General features: G+C 41.0%; 1 protein-coding gene across 2 annotated transcripts in view; it reads right to left on the minus strand.

Annotated features, from left to right (window-relative positions):
* Positions 1–1,926: 1,926 nt before the first annotated feature.
* Positions 1,927–15,022, minus strand: part of efna5b (ephrin-A5b) — a 111,535-nt gene continuing 98,439 nt past the window's right edge. The window contains exons 3-5 of one of the 2 annotated variants that reach the window (XM_054773197.1): positions 9,885–9,950; positions 9,491–9,571; positions 1,928–7,578 (exon numbers count right to left, since the gene is read on the minus strand). In XM_054773197.1, coding sequence (XP_054629172.1) covers positions 7,457–7,578; positions 9,491–9,571; positions 9,885–9,950 — 269 coding nt within the window. In that variant the 3' untranslated portion in view covers positions 1,928–7,456. Of the gene's footprint in view, positions 7,579–9,490; positions 9,572–9,884; positions 9,951–15,022 lie in introns of both variants that reach the window. The other variant, XM_054773198.1, reaches the window with a different exon arrangement.

Below are 15,022 nucleotides of genomic sequence, written 5' to 3' on the forward strand. Positions count from 1 at the left end.
TAATTAATCTATGTAATCGGTATCGGCCAATTTCACTCATGGATGATCTGAATCGGCAGCATAAACCCCTGATCAGAGCATCCCTAGCTGTTGCAATGGTAATCCTGGAGGATTACAAAAACGGACCATCTTAACGCTGAAAAACGTCTAAAACTTTTGTAGTGTAAGAGTTGAACACCAACAACTGAGTAACCCGACCAACATTTTGTATATTACACAGCTTGTATGCATAATTCCAACCTTACTTTTGACAAATAGCCATCAAATATGATCATTCTCCGAACTAAAACGAAGACCAATTTGAAGTATTTCCAAAATTTCTCGTGGAAATTTACGGGAAAGTGCCAAACAAATGCTGTTTCCATCCTCCTTGATATGTTTTCCCAACTCTATCATGATGTCTCCTGTGAAATGTTGCACTTGATACATTCCAAATAAATCATCAATTCTGACCTTGAATTCCATCCCGCAAAATATTTTTTGCTTATCGGTTATTTCTGGCGTAAGAAGCAACTCCCCCTGCAATAAATACGAGGTTGACGAAGCTGATATGGCTCGGAGGCCTTTTAAATATTACACCCTTTCCCAAGCCTACCACCACCACTTCCACGCAAATAAATATCTATTCATAAGGAGGGGCGGCATACTGTTATGTGTGATTTGTGACCTTTTCACACCACTGGAGCGCTTAAGTGAAGACATCATGCAGAGCTGTCAATCAAACCAAGCGTTTGCATGGAAACAAAACTGAATGTGACTAAAAAAAAAACACTCGAAAGAGAACCTTCATGTGTCCTTTTCAGAATGGCACACAGGAGCACTCTGACTTCTTCATTGTGATCATAATTTGATGGTACATGGAGGAGACATTTGACATCAAGCTATGATTTGCAGCCATGTAATGACTGGCAGCGCATTGGTCGTCTTTCCACTCACACCTGCATCTCCACAGCTCCCAGCAGGAAGAACAACTTGACGCTAATTGGCTCATCATGTCGAGTGTCGTCTTGCATAAAGCATGTCTTCCAAAGGCTCCACATTTTAGGAAAGTCATTGGAGAGCTTTGCTTCCTGTGTGTCATTTGGGCGTGAAAAAACCCCCCACAAGTATGTTCCATCCTCGCCTGGAAGAAAATGCACTCGTACCCCTTTAGTGTTATTTTAATCAGCCCTTCCCTCCACTTTTAATGCACGTCCCTAAAAGATTAGCATCGCTGGGGTCCAAGTGGCTTATCAGGGGGCCGTCATCCCCTTCTACTTTGGCCCTCTGGGCTAGCTGGCTCTCAGGCTAATTAGTAGAGATAATGGAGGGTGACGCTAAATAGCGCTGATGGGGTCCAGCAGAAGGTTATTAGGTGTCCTCATTAGTGGCCCAGCAAAGTGAAAGTCTTATTCTGATCCTGATGGATGGACGCTGGCCCTCTTAAGTCTGTCTTAGGAGACCTGGAGACAGCTTGGCATCAATGCTGAGACACGCGTGTGTGTGTGTGTCCTCTTCCAATTTGGCCCATGCTAAGACATAATGATGATTGAGTGTCACAGGAGTTTGTTCATTCTCTCTATTAGTTGGAATCTTTTGCTGATGAGCATTTGATTTAATGGCCTAACAGACGCCAACACATGCTTTCAATCACCATATATATTAGCATCAGTGGCGTTTTTATGCGGAAAACAATTAGCGGGGCGTCAACCACTTACTGGAGGGAGCATAAATAGCAGGAAAACGACTGCATTCTTCTTTTATTTTGAATTCCTAGCTTCTTTTCCACCAGCAATGTTATGAATTCATACAAAAATGTTTTTTTTTTATTTATTTAGAAGTGAAAAAAAACATTAATAATAATTATAAATACTATTATTACTACTACTACTACTAGAAAAAAACAACAGCAAAAATGGAAAAAAGAACAGTAATTTTTACGACAATACTAAATATCAGGAGAATTAAGTAATAATATTAATGAAACAACAGCGTCGTGTTGGAAAATTAAAGGAAAAAAGTAACATCCTCCATTTTCTATACCGCTTCTCCTCGGCGTCGGTGTTTGGTGAGACAAGGGCCAGGCGTGATCGCCAGAAAACTTTTTAATGATCTCACAACAGGCACAATAAAAATAACACAATAATCATAATAATAAGATGGGCTACTGTTGGGGCCATAACCCACGACAAGATAAAACTCAACTCTGAACCTCCGACGTCACTTCCTGTCCTCACCACATCTGTGCGACCGCGATTAAGGTCCACTAGGGAACACACTTACTGTGACACACGAACACAACTTTATTTATGTCTTAAATAGCTTATTTACTCGAGTGTAAATACATTTACATACGAGTGTAAAGCCATTTAAAGCCGCCATTACAATGCATTGATGAGACCATAGCCACCGCAGGAAGTAGGCTGTCCAGAACAAAACCAAGGAACTGCTAATGTATGAGTCTGTATTAATTATTTATTTCTAATATGTGTTATTTTCTGGGATGAGATCCTGCCCCAAGTGGAGCAGTTTAAGTATCTCGGGCTCTTGTTCACCAGTGAGGGAAGGATGGAACGCGAGATGGACTGGTGGGTTGGTGCGGCGTCTGCAGTGATGCCGACTCTGCTTTGGTCTGTTATGGTGAGGAGGGAGCTGATTTACCGGTCGAGCTCCCTTCCTACCCTCACCTGTGGTCATGAGCTTTGGGTAGTGACCGAAAGGACGAGATTGCGGGTACAAGTGGCCAAAATCAGTTTTTGCTGTAGGGTGGCTGGGCTCTCCCTTAGAGAGAAGGTGAGAAGCACTGTCATCCGGGAGAAACTCCGAGTAGAACCGCTGCTCTTCCACATTGAGAGGAGCCACATGAGGTGGCTCGGGCATCTGGTCAGGATGCCTCCCGGACGCCTCCATGGGGAGGTGCTCAGGGCACATCCGACCAGTAGGAGGCATCGGGGAAGACCCAGAACACGTTGGAGAGACTACTGTATGTCTCTCAGCTGGCCTGTAGTTAGTAAATAATAGTTTGGACCCGTGATTCCATCATCACCTATAGGAAGAACTGAACAGCAGCCTGAAAAAAAGTACTATAGTGGAAAAAAAGCCACCATCAATCACCACAGTAATGTTTTTCTATTTTATTGTATTACTCATAGATGCTCAGACACGTGTATATACAAATACAGATACTTTTTTTGTCCGTTTTTCCGTTGTTTATATACTGTAAAAGAGCAGGTTTGGAAATTTGTACCCACTGCTGACAAAGTAGGCGCAGGGTACAAAGAGGAAGGACAGCGTGTGATGTGATGTGGTGGATGCGACACAATCACAAGAAGACTAAAATGAACCAGGGCCGCACAACCTGGTGATGCTTTGACCCCTGGTTATTGTGGAGGAAGGGGGTCTGCACTTGTTCTTAAATGAGCAACATCTAGGCCAGATACAAGGAGGGCTGAGGGTTATTAAAAAAGGGGAGAAGAGAAGTGAAGGGCTTGTTTTGTTTGACCTGTAAAAGCACAATGGCAGAGAGCGTCTAAGGCATGGGAAACACTCTCGGCTGCCAAAAAAGAGGGGAGTCGCTTCCCATTTACGGCGGCAGCACCACATGAGAAACACACACACACCAAAGTCACGCTTTTGTAAAACTCACGTCCATGTATGCACTCCCTCTGGATGCGCTCCTCCAAAGAGCAAAGGAGAGAGTAAAGTCTTTCTCAAGAAATAAAAAAACAAAACCAAAAAAACCCAACAACATGGCTGAGCCCCACTGCAACATCACGATAAATGTTTGGTGTTTTTGTACAGCACTTACAAGGCTCCGTGACATCACTCGGATTTCAGGGATGCAAAATAATGCACATTGTGAGCTAAAAAAAACCTAACAAAAACCTAACACACTGTAAATAAAACAAGCAACAAAAAAACCCAACTATTTTTTTCGTACATGTCATTAAGTTCATGCGCATGCCACATCATGAAAGCGTCCAGTTCGTTCTCATGCTTTCCCACGCTAAAAGGCAAAAAAAAAAAAAAAAAAGAAGCGTCCAAGACAGTTCAAAGTCCAAAGGATCCTCCTGAAGATGGCGTACGTTGTCGTCCGTCCACCGGCGTGTGTGTGTACAGCTCCGACGTTGAACATACAGTATTAGCTTCATTTAGGCATTGAGGATCGCAGCGCACAATGCATTGTTTCAAAGCACTCAACAAAACCCAGAGATATTACCATATTCTATTTTTGTTTCTTTTTTTTTTAGAAAAAGACATAACCAAATTAATACTTTAATATCAAACACTATTTACAACAAGGAGTCTTCCCTAATAATAATAATAATAATAATAATAATAATAATAAGTCTTAATCATCATCATAACAGTAACAATTATACAGTTTTAACAATGATCTTTTTTTTTTCTTTTGTCCTCCAGAAGGTACAAAACAGACGCGAGAAGCTACCACTACATGTTTGATGGTTGAATACCTCAGGATACACAGTATCCACTTTTTAAAGTTGATCCTCATTTCCCAGGTTAGGCTGTGTACGCAATCAAACGTGGCGATTAAAGCAAAAACAAACTAAATAACAGGCAGAGAGTCAACTTGAAGCTGGTTTTGCGATAAAAGGTCTGTTCATCTGCCGAGAAGCCTTCGTTCTGACATTATTACTGAAATATTCAATGGCCTTAAGTCCTGGAACGCCACACTGATAGCACTACAAATAAAAAGCACAGATGCCAAAGGTAAAGGTAAAGGCGGTCTTGCATGGGGAGGAAGGCAGACACGTTATGAAAAAAGAAACACATTCATGTCTTTTTTTGTGTTTTTTTTGTTTTACGAAGGAGAATTAGGGCCACACCGAGAAGGAAAAAAAAATGAAATTCCGAGAATAAAGTTGTGATATTACAAGAAAAATCAGTTGTAATGTTTTAACAATAAAATGCTGACTGCTGGACTGATGGAGATGGAGATATTCGTATAAGTCGTCGATGCAAACGCACATCTTCAATATGAACTGGAATCTTGCGTGCATGTTAGGACAATCAAGTTGGACTAGAACGAGAAAAGACAGTAAAAGTCACAATTACAAGGAAAAAGCAGTTTTTTTCTGTATAAAAAGTCATAATATTACAGAAACAATGTTAATCTTTTTGAGAATAAAGTTCTAATGTTTCAAGATAAAATGTAAAAATATTACAAAAATTAAGTATTTTTTTTTCCGAGAAAAAGTCGTAATATTACGAGAATATTGTCACATTTCTTTCAATGAAGTCGCACTTTTAATGGTTAAACCGTTTTTCTTGCGATATTACGATGATATTTATTCTTCTAAAATGTAACGTTTCTTCCAGAAAGCACCACTTTATGACACATTTTTTACAGCTTTATTCGTATATTGTTGTTATACTGTGATGACTTTCTATTCTGGTTTGCGTACAGCACAACGTATTTGTCCTTACGATGTTTGAACTTCTCTTCTCGTAGTGTTTTTTCCTGCTCTTCAGTGTGGCTCTAACACGCCTTCGTACTTTAACATACCTTTGGGACTTTCCAGAAGTGCTCCATCGATTTTAAAATTGCATTTATGTATTTTGCTCCACTCTCATTAATTCGACTATCTTCGGCTACCTCACGTGTCCCTGGACCCCTCCCTTGGAATTCCATTTCTTTCACTCACCACTTCCCTCAAACAGCAAGGTCATTGGTGCCTTAAAAACCCCCCATGGATGAAATCTACACCCCTTCTCTTGAGACCCTCCTCCCTTACCCCTACCCCTTCCTTCAAGCCTTCCGCTGTCTATTTTTAATAGTAAAAATAACTCCCCCTTGCCGCAACATGGGGTCCGCATGCCTGTCATTTTGAACCTCATTAAAGAGTCACTTAAACCAGTAACACGAGGAGCCCAGGGTGGACATACAGGCTTTTTTGTTGGAGGACCTATTTGGCACACAGGTCTGACAGGAAGTTGTTTCATTTGGAGAATTCTCCATATTGAAGTTGAAGCTGAATGAAGCTGAGTGTCCTCACACGCATCGGGACGGTATCATTGATTGTAAGTGCTATGTGAGCAAGTAAACGCAACGATGCATCAGTGCTGCACAAGAAGCTGCTGTTAGTCTCTCTTTAAGAAGCATGTGACTCCCGTTTCACCTGTCATCATTGGCGTTGAGTTCAAATCTTTGGGTTGGAATATGCAAGCCAGCAAGAACATCGACTGACAGAACAAAGAGAAGAATTCTTTGTCCGGCTCAGTAAACACAAAATGAGTGTGAACGCTGCCGTGAAATTGCGACTTCTAAAAGACATCGATCCTCCGCCTCCAAGTGGGAGTTTGAATTTCTCTGTGTTATTAGAGTGAACCGCTATCTTTTCATTTTTCACTAGTGACAGGCATAATAATCGATTGGTCGATGAACTGATTGCTAAGTATTCTGTCCTTTGTGTGGACTTAGTTGATGATCGGTTGTCCGTCTAAAGAACAACATGTCAGCTGCATCCCCCCCGATGGCAACACTCTTATTCTCTTCGATGCGACAACTGGCATGGAAGCAGGAGTTCAGAACATTCACTGAGGATTAATATTTAAAAATAGTCAAGGAAAATGAGTCCATTCCTAGATTTCACTCAACAGTTGATCCTCTACCGTCTTACTGTGTGCCCTGCAGATCAGTAGGTTAAAGTGCAGGCCGCATACATTTTTCCAGTGCTGTGGTTTCCTGCTTTAACCAAGGGTGGCCAACCTACAGCGCATGGGCCATATACGGACCGCAAGAGCATTTGATCTGGCCCAACATGCAATCCTAAAAACATAACAACTGTCATAAAAAGCCCCCTCCCCCAAATAATAAAGATGTGCTCAATGTTTGCACAATGAATGTAGGAGGACTTAAATGGCACCCTGCCGTCAATTAATTACACTTCTTTTCCGTCATCTCTCATTTGCTGGATCAAAAATGCCAACACAGCTGCTTCTCGCGAGGTCTCGAGACAGCTAGCTAGCTACTTGTTTATGTACAAGTCCTTCCTAAGCGCTACAGTCTTCACTTTCCTACTGCTACTGAACACAACTTTGTAAGAATTGTAGAGACTCGTGTCCGTGTGTGTGTGTGCGTGTGTGTGTGTGTGTGTGTGTGTGTGTGTGTGTGTGTGTGTGTGTGTGTGTGTGTACTGCAGTGATTAAACATGACGCTGTCAAGGGAAAAACACGAAGTCAAAAAACAAAAAGAAAAAAAGGATTTGGCATCTTAGGTTTGCAAAAAAAAAAAAAAAAGGGGCGCCATATCCCCCGCTTTTCTTCCCCCCACGCACATCCTTGAAACTTTTTTTGGGAGGGGGCGGGGGTTGGGGGAATAGAGAGATTCCTCGGGATGTCCAATCAAGCAAACACCTGCAAAATCCCACCCCCCTTTCCCTGCAACCTCGGGCAGATTCATTCAGGCCACGCTGGGTGTAATAAATGTGCCCCTCCGGGACAGACGGGGGCGCTATAAGAGTGCTGCCAGGCAGAGCAGCAGTGACGCCACAAGTTGACTCGATGTCGGCAGGCGCGGCGCTGCGTTTGTTTCCTCGCTTCGGGAGGGCTCGGCTGGTTCATGGCTTGTGTCGTCTAAAAGATGGTAAAAAGAAAATGCAATTTGGTGTGAAAACGTATTTAAATATCACACGCAGAACACAGGATTCAAGCTTTTAGTTGTTGTGTAAAGCCTTTCTCTAGGGATTACTGGCTCACATGAATGACTTTAGGACACATTTGGTGGATTAGTGGATTCTGAGTTGCCATATGAACTTGGGTTGCTATGTAAGAACTACCACTGTGTTATTCTCCCTGCTAAGTGGACACCTCCTAGGAGCCGGGGAAAGAAGCTGGACCATGCAAAGGGTTCGTTAAAGCAGACATAACAAAGCTTCAGAGCAGAAATGTGTGTTGCGGGGCATAGCTAATGTTTTAATAAGCTCCTTTAGGCAAGCGTAGTGGATGAATGAGGCATGCAAGAGTCTGAGGCTATAGGATAGGAAAGGATAGCAAGGAGAGGAAGGTGGTCATCAGTCATGTCCTGAAGGCATCTGCATGTCCGCATGTTGTCGTAACATATTAATATGCAATGCAGCTATCAACCAAGGCCAGAATTCGTGTGTAGGGTTTGCAGTTTGTATCATACAAGTGCTGATTACGGAGCACAGCCTGCAGCTGGACGTAACATTCTTGCTTTTCGATGCATTAGGGCTTTTAATGCCATGGCACGTTTCTGCTACACTAACCAATCAACAAGCTATGGCGGGTCTCGCCGTGCGTTTTAGGTCGTGTACCACTGTGTGGAGGGTGCCAACAACGGTACGGTTGGTGGAAGACTCTCAAGGCCGCGTTCCTGAAAAGTGGAAAGTCTGAAGTTTCACACCTCCCACGTAAGATGAAAGAATCTGACAACAATAACTACAACACTGAAATGATATTTTCCTGTATTTTTGGATATACTAAATATCTGCATTTGCCATCAACTGTTCTATGTGGAAATCGGTGCACATACACAAGAATGTGTGGATCCACTTTGAGTTTAGGCCGCATCGTTTCCTTCAGTTGAACCCACTAAAACCCATCCCATACACGGTACTTTCAGCTTTGTTCAGAAATTCAAGGGATAACAGGTATCAGTGTAAGTGTGATGTCTTCTTCAAAAGGGTCTCACATAAGGGTTGCGGCTGGTGGGCAAAAATGCCCCCAAATAAGGTGCAATTTTCCTTTAACTTATAATTGGAACGTTTTTTTCTTGTGACTTCATTGTTCCAAACGTACATTTTCCTCTTTTAAAAAAAAATTCACAACTTAAAGGGATAGTTAAGATTTTTTTACATGAAATTGTATGACATGAGCGACTTACCCCCCCCCCAATTTGGTCCTGCAATTCTGGTCGGATTTCCGTGACGAGGAACGTAGTTCTGCTTAGTTGCTGCGTCATTTAAGTAAAGAGTTTGGCTTCTCAAAACAGTATGCGTTCAAAAGACTGATACATTTGCATCATAAAAATGCCTCCTCAAAAAAAATCAGACCTCACAAATGGTGGGACTCGCGGGACCAAATGGGGGGGGTGAGTCACTGTTGAGGCAGTCCACTGCTGATGCGGATGTCATACAACTTCATGTCAAAAAATCCAAACTATCCCTTTAATAGTTTTTTTTTTTTTTACAACTTTATTTTTGTAATATTTTGACTTTTTGTGCAGCATAACAACGTTACTAATTTAGTACAACTTAGCACTCTTTTTCTTGTAGTTAATTCTGCTTAAAACTCGATTCAGCTAGGTGTAATTACCCTCCGGGACAGAGGGAGGCACTATTGTGGCTGTCAGATGAAAAGTATGGACCCCTACATACATGGGGCTTTTTTACGTGAAGAACAAGAAACATGTAGAGAGGCGTACGAGCGGCATGAGTGGATGAGCGTCATGCGGGGCTGTGAGAGGAGCAGACAAGACAAATGAATGAAGAGAGTCAAAAAACAAAAAGCAGGAAGCCATACTAACCTCGTGGTTCTAACGTATTGTCTACTTTGTCGTTTACATCAAAAACACGGTCATGTACGCCTATAGTTCTCACACAGCTGTCTATAAACAGAAGATAGGGAGAGTGAAATCATCATTATTAGATGTACATAATCGCCAGATAGACATTTGAAGGCCCCCTCTCAGCCCCTGTCAAGCAACAAAGCTCATGGCAACAATCAGATGATGTGTTGTCTTGTTTGTGTATGTGAGTGCGTGCTTTTGTTGTTGTTGAAATAAACATGTTCTTAGCGAGTAGCAGCACTTTGTGAGACAAATGAAAGCAGCATGTCGGGACAGTGAGCACAAGCCTCATCTCAGACACAAATCGTCTACTTCAACGGGATCCGTTTACAAAGCCTCGCATAGCACTTACTTGATGGTCGGACGAAAACTTTCAGCTTCAGGCAGGTTTTCTTCCCGTTCTCAGCCACGGTGGAGGCTGAAAAACACACGCAAAGGGGAAGAGGGGATTATCACACGCACACTAGGTAGCACGCCCACAAAGAGTGTTAGGGCCACAATAAAAAGAAATACATGAGAAGATGACAAGGGCAGACATGTAAAATGACAGATTACGTTGCAGAATTATGAAAAAATACGCAATGAAGTTGTATGAAGAGAAAAAATGCAATGTGACAAAATATAGTGGTCATTTTTGGGGTGAAAAAGTCATAATACTACCGGAATAGATACATTTTAATGGGCGGAAGTCCAATTTCACACAAAACATAAAAACTGACTATCGTGCTTATCTTAAAACTGTATGAGACATGTTGCGATTAAAATTACAACTTTATCATGATAAACTTATTATTAAACTTACTGATTATTAGTCTTGTAATATTCATTTATGTTATTCTTTAAGAACTATTTTTTTTCTTGTCATATTACGAATTCATTTGAATGAAACTATGACTTCAATCTTGTAAAATTGTAACTCTTTTCTTGTGATATTACAACATAATTATTGGGAAATTATGCCTTTTTTCTTTAATGTTAAAATGTTTTTTCCTAATAAAATTAGGACTTCAATCTTGTAAAGTTAGTACTTTTTATTATTTTTTTTTTAGAACAAAATAACTATTCTTGTAAAATTAGGACTTTTTGTGTGATTAAGAGTTTTTCCTTTTAGTATGAAAACGTTTTTGTAATAAAATGCTGACCTTATTCTTGTGTAATTAGCTTTATTTTGTTATAGAACTTTTTCTAATAACATGTTAATAATTGTGAAACTATAACTTTTTTTTCCTGAAACATTCCCTTAAAATTGTAAGCTTATTGTCAAATTTTGACTTTATTCTCACAAAATATGATAATAATAAATTATTCTAATATTATTTATTCTGGTAAAATTCCTACTTTTTCCTGTGAAATCACAACTTTATTCTCATATTTTTTTTCCCGATTTAACAAAAAAATAAAAGATTTACAATACGTGGAATAAACCTTCTGTAATAATTCAATTTTGAATCTGAACAGTTCATAAAGACAAGAAAAAAAAAACAAATGAAGAATATGATGACTTTGGTCTTTGTATCGCCGTAGAGAAAGCTGTGCTTTATTTATTCCTTTTTTGTTCACTATTTCGACCGTACAGTATAAAGAATCAGGATGATTTGAAATGAAACCTTTCCAAAACCAAAATCCAGACAAGAACTTCAAAAAATTAAAATCAAACTATTGACTTTTGTTCTTTTTACTTTGTAAGTGCCTGTCCGGTATAGTGCAGTATGTGCTGCACGTATGTGGAAACCGCTGCGCTGTGGCTAGAGGTTGCATGAAACGCTCTTAAAATCCCTTCTGTGAATACCGTGTGTGTGTGTGCGTGTGTGTGTGTGTGTCGTCCACTAATGGCCATGTAGTGAGGCACCAGGTGTTGTCTCCTGTAAGACGAGGCCCGGGGTGGGGGGGGTCAAACACATGTCAGTCGGAGCGCGGTGAGAGCACAATGTGTGCATCCATCACGATGAAGGATAGTCAAAGTACACAACAGTGCTTTGTGTCAGGACCTTGCATGAAACACACCCAAAATCAGCGTGCTGACGTAAGAATGCTATTTACTCTACAGTACGTCTGATTTTACAGTATTGAGTGTTCTTTCAGCTCCTGATGCTTATGAGTCAAAATCTCCTGCTGACTTGCACATTTCTAATTTAATAGAAGATCCTGCAGACATTTTCCTATCAAATGCATTTCTATAAATTTCCACAGCTCATCAAGCCTCCTCCTTGCTGGCTTTATCCCTCGCCACCGCTCTGTTAGCGCTAATGTTGCCGCTACATCAGCTTTTATCTGCTCCTCAGTCACGTGTCAGCGTGCACGGGAGGTGACTGGAGATCAAGATGCTCTTTTTTCACAGCACACAGGCGGTAAAGCGAGGCCTTATTATCGTTATTTCTGCAGCCGACGACACACTAATGAACCTTGAGATCCTTCCGCTGTTGCACACAATAGGTGACGAACATGCACACCCAGCCTCCAGATGCCTTATCTTTATCATCATCACCATCATCATTGTTGAGTCGTGGCCATCGACACGAGCTACTTAGCGACAGCAGCTGCTCATGAGAAAGAAGTATGGCTGCGGTGAAGCCGCTGCCTTATTTATTCACACACAAACTCTTCAGCTAATACGCTACAAAAACATAACAACATTCAGGGATCCATGTATGAGGTGAAAACTTCCCAAAGTTCCCACAAAGTTGGAAGCATACTAAAAAAATACTTCAAAACCTGATACGATTCAATGAAATATATTCTCCCCAAATGTTTAAATATTTAATTACATCAAATGATTTACACTGAAATGCTAGTTTATAAGTGGCAAATGTTTTTATTTAGATTCTTACAAACAATGCAATTAAACAATGTCATAAATGATTAAAAATATGATACATATATAAGAATAGGTATACAATGATGAATAATTGTACCATTGGTGTTTAACTTGACTTCATGATTTGATAGTCCATGTGTACCTACGGCATACGGGGGCAAGCCACTCTTTGGCTTTGACTCAGTGATTGTGGGAAAGGTCCACTTGCTAAGCCCGGATGTGCGGCTGTCTGGGATGCTCCACATGGCTGGGATGTGTTGTTGCCTCTACAAAGGAAAGATGAAGCTTTGGCTCCACATGCCTGTCTTGTTAGCGGAACCTCATACTCTGATGAGGATCCCTCCGCCCTGAGCCCAAACGGCCCAATGCCTGTGCCTGTTTATTTTGGATTAACATGCTGCACAGGGCCAGCTTATTGTTCTTGCAGGCTCTAACATCAACACCTGCTCTTCTGGTTCCCATCAGGCCCAAAAGCCTCAACCATCAATCTATCCAGAATGAGCTTTGAGGAACACAAGCCCTGGAATGGTGTCTCAGAGATGGGCAGGAGGAGGGAAGAAAGGGGGTGGCTTGGTCGTGGATGCCGGGTCAGGTTACTTCTTGAAGCCCATAGCTGGTAATGGCCGCTCCCTGCAGTACGCTGCATTATGCATCAGCATTAAGGCAAATGGAATGAAGCAGAATCCAATTACGGCAGAACAAACAGGTGGGCTCAAAGCGGCTTAGGTGCTGTATTGTTTCAATCACACACACCAAGCCAAGCCTTATTGCATCTGTAATGTTATCTGGAAAACACATTTCCTTGACCGGTCCTTTGGAAATTCACTATTACAGTATCCACGCTATTCTCCACTGGTGGGAAACTCAAAAGGTTGCGCCGATTCCATCCAGAGGATTCATTTTCTACACACAAAATAATAACACCAAAAATGAGCCTTTTGAATGCATCACGGGCTTTGATAGCGTTGGCGATCACGATTAATGTTGACATTTAAAGGTAATTCCACATTGGCCATCTGCAGTTCTTTAGGCGGCAGTGGCTCAGGAGGTAGAGCGGGTCGTCCAGAAACCGGATGTTTGCCATTTCAATCCTCGCTCCCTCCACCCAGTCACTGTCGTTGTTGTTCCCTGAATGTTTGGTGGTGGTCGTGGGGGCCGTAGGCACGGATTGGCAGCCACGTTTCTGTCAGACTACCCCAGGGCAGCTGTTGATACAGATGTAGATTACCACCGACAGTGTGTGACTGAGGAGCGAATGAATAATGGGTTCATTGCGAAGCGCTTTGGATGCCTTGAAAAGCGCTATATAAAATCTAATCCATTATTATTATTATTATTATTTAGAGTGTGGCACCAACGTCAACGCCATATTGAAATGTGAACGCAGCAGCAGTTCTGACCAAAACTGAAATAATCCAACTGTTTTTACTTCTGTTTTTCTTAATTTACAACATGAAATGACCACATTTCCTCAAACAGCGGCTTCCACTCTCAACAAGTGCGTGCCCCCCTCCCAGACTGAAGCATTTTTTCTCCATGTAACCTGCCTAGCGAAGATGTTGCTGTTTCTTTTGTCTATAATATTAGTATTTACTTCTGGCATAGACAACGGGACATATTGTGCATTCATAAAAAATCATTGGATTTATTACACAAACACCAAAAATTAAAAAAAGGTATACCTACAAAAGTTCTTACTTCTGCCGAGCTACAAGGATTTAAATGATATATCCGCTGGAAATGTTTGTGTTTTTATTTGGTAAAATGTTTTTTCCCCCCATTTTTTCCGTTGTCTTTTTATCATGGTTGCAAAAGATCAACCGATTAAAATATTTATTTTATAACTTACTACTTACAGTATGAATCTTACCATTTTAATTCAAAAAGAATCATATATGTATATGATTAATTCGAATCATAACATAAATAACAGTATTCTATTTAAAGGGGCCATATCCCACATTTCCAACTTAGTAGTAGTTCGTCAACCCTAGAGTAGGCGTAGTCGGGGGGGCTCCCGAATCTGAGCATTTCGGCCAAGAGGAGAAGAAAGCACATTTACCCTGGACACAAGCTTCATGGAGATTTATGGAGTATTTTATTAAGAGACATACGATAGCACTCCACTGGGATCCTATATCATTTTAAAAGCCCCTGAAATGAGCAGGTCAGGGCCCCTTTAATAGTCATTTAAAAAAAGAATGTAAAAATAATACTAAAAAAATTACTTTGCTTTAATAAATGAATGACATCTAACAGATGCCGAATCCCCTCTGCAGTTGAGTAAATAAACACCCCCGGCCATAATATGAAATACGGTAAAAATTTGCGTCACATTGCTTCTCGGTTCTGGTTTTTGGTATGTGTAAAAGTATTGCATAATGTATTGCAAAAATCAGTATGTACACGACACACATCCAATTTGCAGCATCATACACTACTTAATAAAGAAAATAATGCTGAATTGTGATTATATTGTCCATTTATTGTACAATGGTGCCACATGTTACTCAAAACAGGTTGCTATTATCTTTGTAAGGATGGATTTTCTCTGTTGAATCGCATTTGATAGCTAGCATAGCGAGGGTTAAAGAGAACAATGCCCAGTCTAGTGTGGAACATTCCGAATCGGCATGCTGTGCCAGCTCACAGGAGAAAGAACAGCACGTTGGTTT

This window comes from Dunckerocampus dactyliophorus, chromosome 4 (genome assembly GCF_027744805.1).
Source record: "Dunckerocampus dactyliophorus isolate RoL2022-P2 chromosome 4, RoL_Ddac_1.1, whole genome shotgun sequence".
Lineage (NCBI taxonomy): Eukaryota > Metazoa > Chordata > Actinopteri > Syngnathiformes > Syngnathidae > Dunckerocampus > Dunckerocampus dactyliophorus.